Genomic DNA, 11,787 nt, shown 5'->3' with positions numbered 1-11,787 from the left:
AAAAAGGTGTAAGCTTTAATTGTCTGACAGTAATTGCTTACATTTATTAATTATTTATCTCTGGTATAATCATTTTGGCTTTACGCTGCCAAAATATTTCCTGGCAGGGGAAAATATGTGCTGCTGAGAATTTACTACTGTATTATTGAATACATTGAAAACATCCAAAGAAGGACTACATATAAATGTAAGGTACCCTGAAATAATTAACTTACTGCTAAACAAATACTGAATTCTCAACCATGGAAGTTTAATCATATTATCATGTCTAAGATTATTCTCTCCAAAATGCTCGGTAAGAATTTTTTTTTTCTCCATGTCTTTACTTTTGGCCAGATACTCCACTTAAGGCTATCATTTAATGACTTAGTCAAAACTGAATGAAGACAGGGCATTTAATACTCAGTTCATAATATTTACAAAATGGGCCTGTCCCCTACGGTACAAATTGAGGTTGATGATTCCACACAGTTATGAATTGATAGAGGTCCATTCCTGCATCCATGAACTAAATAAATGTTTTACTTGTACCAACTGGTTTTCTTTTTCTCAACGGAGCATTGAAAAGAAAACACAGGATCCCGCTGTCTGCTCTACAATGGTGAAAGTTACAAGTGAGTCACTTCCATGATATTACTGTCCAGTTTAAACTTGGAAAAATAATTATCCACTCAGTCAAGATGACAGATAGGCAGGCAGTATCTCTTCAGACTGCAGTCACTCTTTAACTGGCCACTAGAAGGTGCATAAGAGCAGCAGAATTTGGCTCATTTGTTGAATTCCAGGCTCCATAAGAGACCCTTTACATCTGGCTCTCCGCTCGGCTTTTCTTCCAGATGACCAAGCTGAGTCCTGGAGCCATCTGCCTGAAATTGAAGGGGCAAAACCCACCTCCTGCTGCTGCCTAAGAAAACATTCATGCATGAATGTGCTTTGGTGGCGCAGTAGTCTGATCAAAAATGGACAAAAAGCTGCAGTCCTGAACTGTGTGTGCTGTTAGTGATTTCTAAACAGAGCTCAGTTCATCTGCTTAAACTCAAAGGAGTTTCATTGATCACTGTGTAATTTTTTTAACATTTGAGACCAAAAACTCGTTGTATTAGGTGAACAGAAAATGAAGAGGAAGGTACCTTTTTTTCCATTTTATGCAAAAAGAACCTGGTGTGGAAGAAAATAACTGCATTTATTTCTAATCTGATCAGGACGGAAACTTCAAGCTTCACAGGACAGGCTAATCTGTGAGAAGGAACCTGTGAGGCGCTCTCTGCACTGATGTCACAGGCACAGCAAGAACATCATGAGGAGGAGTCAGATTTCACAAAGTACTGTATGAGCAGTGCTCTATGCTAACAGAGTAGACACTAATCACACAAGGATTCTGCATGGGATGTAAGCAGTATGCTGAGTCTGAAGTGTCAAAAGGATGATGCAGATTTAAACTCTGGTGTCTCATGTGGCAGGTTGCATTTGAGATAGTGGAAGATTAAAAAACAATCTGTGGGATTTGAAAAGTATGATTTAATGAAGGCCATCATGTATATTGGTAAGTGTTAACTTGCCTTTTTTTGGATTTTAATACATTGTGATTTGTTACACAGAATCTAAGCATGTATTAGCTAAACCTGCAATTATTCTGAAAAAACAGATAGAATGAAGGACTATGCTTCTATGTATATTATCAGAATATGCTGCCTGCTTCCTTTTAATTTACAATGTGTTCAAGCTCACAGTGCTTATGTAAAATGCAGTATGTAATAATAATTAATAGATTACAGCACTGTGCTAGAAACAGCCTATATGGAATTGAATTCTCCATAATTTCCAAAGGGGTGAGCGTGGGGAGAGGAAAGTGGTGAACAGACTTGCTAGACTGAACGTTAATGAATACTTCAGAATATTTATAGCTTTAGATTCAGCGCTTCAGAAACATTTACTGCATCATTCCTTATGGCATGATTGAGCTTCTTTGCAGTATTGCATATACCATTAACCATCTGAGATCTGATAGTGTTCTGCATAATGCCTGGAGTCTTTTCATATTTTTCAAAAAGTCGCAATAATAGGAGACATTAATTTTTTATCATATATCTATTCTTCAATTTACTGAAAATAATGTATTGAATATATTAAAAGCTGCAAATTACTTCACTAATTTAGGACTACTGTAATGCATAAACAAATGAATAGTTTGCCCTTCATTGCACCTTTGAAGAAATATTAATTTGCACAGTTTTGAACCTTGAACTATTTTATCACTTTTAGCACTTTTGAACTATTAGCAGTTAGAATCCGAAGAACAGCATTTATTGAAATTTATGGATGAATAAATTACAGATGATTAATATTCCTGTATTCTGCTTTTTTATTCAAGTTTTAAATATAAAAGGCTACATTTTGGGACACTTTGGAAAGAATAATATGCATAAAAACTTTTGAAAATCTTTCCATCGCTCGTTATGATGTATATGAATCACATTGAATTATATTCACGCGTACTTGTGCATTCATAAAAATTCACTGCTCACTTTTCTGCTTGAAAACTATACTTGTTTAACTTTTGCATGAAGGTATTACCACATAAAAAAATTTGCATTTAATAAAATAAAAACTGCAGTGATAGTCACTTGAATAACATAAAATTAGCTGGTAATTGTATGTCATCACATCTGATTATCCATTTTTTGAAGTCAATAAAATTCAAGCCAATGATGGACACCCATCATTGCATATTTTACCCTATTGTCTGTAACTAAAATGGCTCCTTATAAATGCTGTATCAATAATGTCATTTCCAGATTTACATCTATTAAAATGCTCAAAATCACTGGCTGTACAAGAGAGAGAAATTCTAATCTCAGATCAAGGTTGCGAACCCAAATTTGTAAGTTTCCCTGAGGCGCTTTAAACATTCTTAAAGTCTTGTCTTTCGAAAATGGCATAATTTACAACTCTTGTGTGTTCCTGATTGCATTGTAAATTTTTGTGCACTTTTTATAAACACTCACAGGCAACAAACTGGCTGCCAGATATTGATGATAAAGAAAGGCCAATTTTCTGCAAATAACATGTGACTTCCTGATGTGTTATTACTCACACCTGCACGTACATATTCGGTCTTTTCATTCACCATATCCCGGTGGAGACAATATATAAATGTACTTTTGAAAGCATAAACCTTTTTCTTCTTTTATGGAAATAAAATGGATAAGTTCCAGATGTGTTGAAACTGGGTAAGCAATTTTAGGTGATCCATTTTGGCTAGATTTGGCATGATATTATTTTTCCCGAATGACTCTTGAAGGAGGTGTAGAGACCCGTAGAAATAACATTAATTTGCAGAATTAAAATGTTTGCATCCATCTGCTTTTTTCAAAGTACATTTGCATTTTCTTTAATAAGAACAAGGACAGTTGGATTTAACAAATCAGTAATGAGCTGTATCAATATCTCTTTCTAATGATCGTTGTTGGCTGTCTTTTAATGTAATAATCCATGGAAAATTCATTGAAAGCAGGAAAAAAAATCGCAACAAAGGAATGGGACTGTGGACTGTGAAGGCTCTATCAGCTGAGAAAAAGCATGCAAACAGCAAGAGACCCTCTAATCTACGCAACCTTATCCATACAATTGTGACATATCACAATAGGTACCACTCTCCAATCCATGAAAACAATGTTTTCCTTTAAGAGCCCAGGCAAATCTGAAGGAAAAATCTGAGAAATTAGGGTGGAAATTCTGTGATGAGTATCACACCACCTGATTCCCAAAGCTTATTCCCATCAACAAGTCATAAATCAAGAGCATGCTGGAACTCTGTCCACTTCCCTGAATGGGGTTAGCTCCACTAACATTCAAAAAGCTCAATGCCATCCAGACAAAAGAGTCCACTTAATTGATATCCAAGCCAACATCGTAGACGTTTACTTCCTTTACCCTTGGCACACAGTGGTGAGTGTGCATGCCATCTACAAGATGCATTGCAGCAACACAATTTGCATAGATTGCTTCAAAGGTACTTGCCAAATGTGTGACCTCTCCCACCCAGATTGGAGCACCACCACTTGCAAGTTCCCCTCTCAGCCATACAATATCTCGACTTGAAATTATATCACCATTCCATCACTGCTACTATTTTTTGTTCACTCATGGGATGTGGGCATCATTAGTTGGCCAGCATTTATTGCCCATCCATAGTTATGCTTGAGAAGGTGGTTTTGAGCTGCTGCCTTGAACTGCTGAAGTCCATTTGCTGTAGGTTGACCCACAATGCCCTTAGGGAGGGAATTCCATGATTTTGACCCAGTGACAGTGAAGGAACAGTGGTACATTTCCAAGTCAGGATGGTGAGTGGCTTGGAGGTGAACCTGCAAGTGGTGATGTTCACACATATCTGCCACCCTTGTTCTTCTAGATGGCAGTGGTCATGGGTTTAGAAGTTTCTCTCTAAGGATCTTTGGCGAATTTCTGGAGCATATCTTGTAGATATTATACATTGCTGCTACCAGGTGTTGGTGGTGGAGGGAGTGGATGCTTGTGGATGTGATGCCAATCAAATGGGCTGCTATGCCCTGAACGGTATCAAGCTTCTTGAGTATTGTTGGAGCGGCACCAATCCAGGCAAGTGGAGAGTATTCCATCACACTCCAGACTTGTGTGTTGTAGATGGTAGACAGGTGGTGAATTACTCACTCAGGACTGGGTATCCATGAGGCACTGTGCACCATCAACAGCAGCAGAATTGTACTTCAGCACAATCTGCGACCTCATGGCCCAGCATATCCCCCAACTCTCAACCATTACCATCAATCCAAGGGATCAACACTGATTCAATGTAGAGTGCAGGAGGGCATGCCAGGGGCAGCACCAGGCATAACTAAAAATAAAGTATTAACCTGGTGAAGCTGCCAAATAGGACTACTTGCATGCCAAATATTAGAAGGAGCAAATGATAAAGCAAAGTGATCCCATAAGCAACATATCAGATCTAAGCTCTGCAGTCCTGCCACATCCGGTTATGAATGGTGGTGAACAATTAAACAACTCCCTGGAAGAGGAGGCTACACAATTTTCCCCATCCTCAATGTTGGAGCAGCCCAATGTATCAATGCAAATGATAAGTTTGAAGTATTAACAGCAATCTTCAACCAGAAGTGCCAAGTGAATGATCCATCTCAGCCTCCTCCAGTGATTCCCAGCTTTACAGATACCAATCTTTACCCAATTCGGTTCACTCCATGTGGTGTCAAAAAATGGTTGGAGGCACTGGATACGGCAAAGGGATGGGGCCTGACAACATTGCAGCAATAGTACTGAAGACTTGCTGCTCCCCTAGCCATGCTACTCCAGTCACTGACATCTACCCAACAATGTGAACAAGTGCCGGGGCATATCCTATGGACAAAAGGATAAAAAATCACCCTAGTCAATTACCTCCCCATCGGTCTACTCTCGATCATCAATAAGGTGATCAAAAATGCTATCAAGCAGTTCCTGCGCAGCAATACCCTGTTCAGTGACGCCCAGTTTGGGTTCAGCCAGGGCCTCTCAGCTTCTGACCTCATTACAGCGTTGGTTCAACATGGACAAAACAGCTGAATTCCAAAGGTGAGGTGAGAGTGACAGCCTTTGAAATCAAGGCTACGTTTGACAGGGTGTGGCGTCAAGAAATCCTTGCAAAATTGTAATTGGTGGGTATTGTGTGCAAACTTTCCACTGTCTGGAGTCATACCTGGCAGATATGAAAATGATTGTGGTTGTTGGAGGTCAGGGGCTGAGTTGCCTTAGAACTTGCTTCCCATGAATACTGTAGTTGCACCTAAACCAGATGAAATGAAGCAGTTCATGATCACCTTCTCAATGGCAATTAATGATGGACAACACCGTACAGCTGGCAAATGATGCTCACATTATATTAGAAAAAATGCAATTGTTACCCATGGTGATCAAAACTAACCACTCTTCTTCTGAATTCCTCGCAGTATGAGACAAGCTCTGCCTCAATCAGAACTAGGTCCAGCTCTCAGTTAAAGAAATTTGTTGAATCGATGCCCATGGCTAGGGTTCTGGTGGGCTGTGGGCTGAATGCATTTACATAGCCACTGTCAAGCCTTTTCCCATGATGGAGAGTTCTGGTGGCACAAGTGTTTGATGAGAATTGCTAGTTAATCAGAGGTTGGCAGCTCACCATCCTGCCAGAGCCAGTGGGTGTGGTGGCAGCCAGAGTCTCAAGATCATCGTAGGACTTCAGAACAAGGGCAAGTGAGGGTGTGTTGGGAATAAGGGGTGGGAGTCATAAAGCAGGCAGTCAGGAGGAGAAGGAAGAGCAGTGGCATGGCTTTCAGTGATACCCCTTTTTAATGCTGAGTCCATCAGTCTGGCATAGAGTGTCTAAAATTGCATCAACCTCACTCCACCTATCCCCCAAAGTTTGCAGACAAACCCAACAGGTTTTACAGGGTCTAGGCCCGAAACGTCAGCCTTCCTGCTCCTCTGATGCTGCTTGGCCTGCTGTGTTCATTTAGCTCTACACCTTGTTAGCTTAGGTTTTGTAGGTGGCATCTTGGAGTTGTGGGAAAGATGTATAGGGCGTGTTACATCCCTGAGTCTCAACTAAATTGTTTTGGGCTCAAGCGTAATTAGTGTTAATTGGCTTATTAATGAGCCTAATTGACATTCCACTGGCAGCAGCCAAAATCCCCCACAGCCACTTTCAACCTTCGACTAAACCAGGGAAGGTATTTTCTGTCACCAGCGATCCTAACTCAGGCCTTTGTCATGATTAAATGGGCCAGGTCACTTTGATTCCTGCCATGATGGCCTGTGTTAAATACAGCCCATGCCAGTGACCATTTACTTAGAATTCTCCTTATACAATTAAAACTGACTTTTACCATCTATAACATTTAAATGGAGCTAGTTGCTACCTCCAACACAAACTATTCACTTCATCATTTTATCATCCCTGATTGGGCCATCTCAGGCCTTTGCTTCTTTGAGATTTAGAGTACAGTTTTTTTTTGGCCTAACATGAAAACTAAGATTGTTTAAATAGGTAATTAGTTTTGTAGCCTCTCATCTGGACCATTACCAAATCCTGCATATCATTCACCATGTAAGGAGACCAAAACTGAACACAGTAATCCAAGTGAGGTCTGACTAAGGTCTTGTCTTCTAATCAATTTATCCATAAATGTGTCCTATCACCATATTTTCTCCTGATATTATTTCATGGCATTACTCATGAACCTTTTAATATCTGTGCAATGCCAGTCACATTTTCTCTATACTTTAATACTTGATTCAAAGTTGCTTAAGGGTGAATCGTGTTGTGAAAGCACTTTTCACATGACGAGTAACCCTTTACCTCAAGTAGATCATTATTTGCCATGAGCCCAATCCCTAACATGTCAAAATTACTCAAGGCCATCATGCATTTTCTGTGGTACTCACATTTGCGCAGGTTTCCATATCACTTACACATACGCAGATAGTGGCCCTTGACAACAGATTCTTCTTGTTCTTTTCTCATGCCTTAGATAAAGCAGGTTCTGACATTTATTCCCATTGCCAGTGTTGGAGCAGCTTGCAAGTGTTGCCAGAGGTGATAGCTTCAGGGGATCATATCACATCAAGCATTTCTGACCAGGAGACTCTCCCACTTATCTCACCTATCAGAAGGATTCACAGATTGAAAAGCAAACTGTTTAGCTGTGTCTCCAGTACACCTTCCATGGCCATCAAATCCTGGAGTGGACCTTGAGCTCTGGCTTGGAGGAAGGTTCACTCCCTACAGCCCCACAAGACCACTCCTGACACTAACGGCTGGATCATTAATTATAGATTGTTAGATAAACCTAATTAAATATATTAAAAATAAAAGAGCGATGGTCCCAACAGCAGCTCAGTGTATTACCATTAGTGAGACACCAAATTTGTTGATAACTAATGTTTGTCCACATCCTTGTAGGCTGTTCTCAACCCAGATATTACCATTAATATTTGATATAAATCTTATGCAGATGTCTCTGGTGCAGTGTCATATCAAAATCACAACCCACAGCAATCTTAACCAAACAATGGCAGCATTTTTTGGGATAATATATACTCTCAATATAAAATCTTCTACTTTTATTTCAGCTTTGGCACTCTGTGAACGTATTGATTCCATATTTTTGGACAATATGTTATCATTTTCAGTAATACACTTTCTACACTAAGGGAATACTTGCTAAATTTAGCTCTTTTGTGAAAACATTGTAAAGATGCTGTTGCTACTGGAAACTACCCAGGCTCTTTCAGAGCTTGAATCTTTGAAGGGATAGTTTAGATGTTTGATTTTTTTTCCTACTAATATCACACATTATAAGGACAACTATTTTAGCTGTTGGGGAGCCTCAATAGAAACCATTCACTTAGAGTCATAGAGCTATACAGCATGGAACAGATCCTTCGGTACAACTCGTCCATGCCGACCAGATATCCTAAATTAATCTAGTCCCATTTGCCAGCGTTTGGTTCATATTCCTTTAAACCCTTCCTATCCGTATACCCATCCAAATGCCTTTTAAATGTTGTAATTGTACCAGCTTCCGCTACTTCCTCTGGCAGCTCGTTCCATACATGCACCACTTCTGCGTGAAACTGTTGCTCCTTAGGTTCCTTTAAAATCCTTCCCCCTTGCCTTAAACCTATGCCCTCTAGTTTTGGACTCCCCCACCCCAGGGAAAACACCTTGTCTATTTACCTTATCTGTACCTCTCATGATAACCTCTGTACGGTTATCCCTCAGCTTCCAACACTCCAGGGAAAACAGCCCCAGCCTATTTAGCCTCTCCCTATAGCTCAAACCCTCCAAACCTGGCAACATCCTTGTAAATCTTTTCTGAACCCTTTCAAGTTTCACAACATCCTTCCTATAGCAGGAAGATCAGAATGTCTGTAAGAACTTCTGTCAGATGAACTTTTACAACATTTTGATTATGATTTCTAATATTATAATGAAAAATAAGATTTTGTTAATACAGCCTATAGTCAGACACAATAAATGTCCATTGTGTCCTAAGGGTCTTTTGTACAATACGTACATCATAGCAAGGGCTCCATTATCCAATAAAAACTGTTTTTCCAGCTGAAATATTGTAACCTTTATTAATAGTATATAAGGTATAAGACAGCAGTGGTATCAACCATCTGTCATCCTTACTAACGTAAATTAAAACTGGGAACTAAAAGTATGAACAAGAACTAGAAATGAGAGAGCATCCAGCAGAAACTGAAGGGTCTAATGGTCATACAGTAGTGTTAAACAGATGCTAGATGTTTTGATTTTACAAAAGACTGGAACATATCAAAAAATTATGTTATGTAAATGCTACTTTTCGCAGACATTGACTTCAGCTACAAGGAAAAAACAAATCGTGTGTAGGCGATAGTCAAAGAGCTCAGACATTTCACGATGTGTGAAGTATAAACTTTCAGCCAACTGCTTAAATCTGTTTAGCACAGTCAACCATCTCGGGGCACTTCACAAGGATAACATGAATAAAAACATTATTGACCTTTTAGACAATAAGGCCCAGAAGGAGACATCAGGACAGATGACTGAATTTGCTGAAAAATCTAGGTTTTAAGGGAAGTCTTAGGGAAGAGCAGTAAAATGGAAATGTTTGGGAGGTAAGTCTGGATCAAGGCTCTGTACCCTAGAATCACTGTATTAGGTCCATATGCTAGGCTCTGCTGAGTGTAGCAATAGAAATTCTGGCATGCGATCAAGATCGAAAGTGTCTTGGTGGGGCCTACTACAGCTCTTAAGTGGCTAGTATAGAAATACAGATACAGTTTAATAACAAGAATTCCTGTATACTTCGGTTCATTGCACAAAAGAAATATAAACCGCCCAACCTGACCCCATGCTGCCTGCTTTTTGATTTTGAAAGGTGCAGTACTTCATGCTATGTTGCATTTCTTTTCATACTTAGTTCCATCAGGTAAAGGCAAACAAGGTGCTGCTGGCAAATTGTATACAGACCAGTGCCATTGATTTTACTGTCACACTCTCTAACTACTAAAGATCTGATTACTTTTGTTTTTTGTTCCACACTAGGTGTGCTTCATAGCTAATCATCATTTTCTTACCTGTGCGCTGTACAGTTCAGCTGCTGAGTTTTGTTTTGTGTGTATGTGTGTGTCTGCATTAGTAGCTGTCAGTGAAAATCAATACAAACCTGCCATTCCAAAGAACAGCCATTTGTCAGCAGCATTTCATTTACCAGACATTAGGCTATTACAAACTAAGCACAGTAGTTCATTGTTTCCTGTTTATTACTGTTCAGTGCTGCCGCGAGAGGTAAATGTCCTTTTCTGTTTGTTACTTCAACCAATGTACTGGCAAACAGTAAAGGAATTTATGCAGGTGAGCCCTTGTCCATTGTCAGGCTATGCACATTTAGTTTGAGCATTATTAAGTTTATGTGAAGTTTGAATCGAAATGCAATGTGAGGGATTCTTTTTGGATTCACTGGAAGTTTGATCAGACTGCTGAGGACTGAAAGTAGCTGGCATTGATTTACTTCAGATGTTCATTTTTATTTATTCCCGGGATGTGGGTGTCGCTCACTTGGCCAGCATTTAGTACCCATCACTAATTGTCCAGAGGACAGTTCCGAGTCAATCAGATTGCTATGGGTCTGGAGTCACATGTAAACCAGACCAGGTAAACTTGGCAGATTGAAGGACTTCAGAGAACTCGGTGAGTTTTTATGATTATTGGTTATATGGCCGGCATTGGGCTAGATTTTTGAGTTCGCATTTCACCTTCTACCATGGTGGGCCTTTGATCCACATCCCCAGAACATTAACCAAGATTCTGAATTACTAGTCCAGTGACATTACCACTATCCTACTGCCTCCCTTGAGTGGCTAGAATTGTATAATGGTGACCAAAGTTTGAAAACAACAAGCACACAAAGCAAAAATTTGGAATCAGATAACACTTTAACATAAGAAAATATCCCATGGTGCTTCACAGGAGTAATATCAAGCAAACTGTGGCGCAAAAGGCATTATGAAGACAGATGGCAAGAGGTAGGTATTAAGTAATGTTTTGAAGAAAACGAGACAGGTAGAGTGGTAGAAAGATTTAATGAGAAAATGTGGCTTGTGGTCAATGCAGGTGTCGGCACAGCTGCCAGTGTTGGGCTAATGGAAATTGAGGATATGTTAGAGGCCAAAACTGGAGAAGCACAGCCAATCACAACAGATTGCAGGGATGCAAGACATTTTGGATACATAGAATGGACTTTGCACAAGTTAGGACATGAGCAGCAGAGATTTAGATGAGCTCAAGTTATGGAAGTTGAGAAGGCAGTGAGGAGAATATTGAAATATTTATGTCAGGAAAGCATGGAAGAGGCTTTCAGCAGGTAATCTGAGGCAGGCACTGAGACAAGTAATGTTACAAAAATAGGAATAGATGGTTTTGGTGATGGAATTCATTTATGATCGCGAGTTCATCTCAGTGTCAAATATAGCACCAAAGTTTTGCACAGTCTGGTGCAGCCTCAGACAGTGGTCAGGGAGAAAAATAGAGTGAGTACCTAGGGAACAAAGTTTGTGGTTAGGATCTAAAACATTGATTTTAGTCTTCTCAATGTTTACTTGGAGGACGTTAATATTCATTTCGTACTGGATGTAGGACAAACTGTAGGGTAAATCGAATAAAGTTGAGGCATCAAAAGAGGAATTGATGAGGTAATTTTCAGTGGTATTAGTGTTAGCATTTTTTTTTTC

At 39.6% G+C, this 11,787-nt stretch overlaps 1 protein-coding gene across 2 annotated transcripts in view; it reads left to right on the top strand.

The window, feature by feature from the left end:
* The first annotated feature begins 877 nt into the window (after positions 1 to 877).
* Positions 878 to 11,787, top strand: part of LOC109913710 (zinc finger protein 385D) — a 360,208-nt gene continuing 349,298 nt past the window's right edge. The window contains exons 1-2 of one of the 2 annotated variants that reach the window (XM_048618223.1): positions 878 to 1,126; positions 1,203 to 1,543. In XM_048618223.1, the coding sequence (XP_048474180.1) occupies positions 1,522 to 1,543 (22 nt within the window). In that variant the 5' untranslated portion in view covers positions 878 to 1,126; positions 1,203 to 1,521. Of the gene's footprint in view, positions 1,544 to 11,787 lie in introns of both variants that reach the window. The other variant, XM_048618215.1, reaches the window with a different exon arrangement.

This window comes from Rhincodon typus, chromosome 2, assembly GCF_021869965.1.
Source record: "Rhincodon typus isolate 14 chromosome 2, sRhiTyp1.1, whole genome shotgun sequence".
Taxonomy (NCBI): Eukaryota; Metazoa; Chordata; class Chondrichthyes; order Orectolobiformes; family Rhincodontidae; genus Rhincodon; species Rhincodon typus.
Note: the sequence above shows the minus strand (reverse complement) of the source record. Positions and strands in the feature narration are given on the sequence as shown.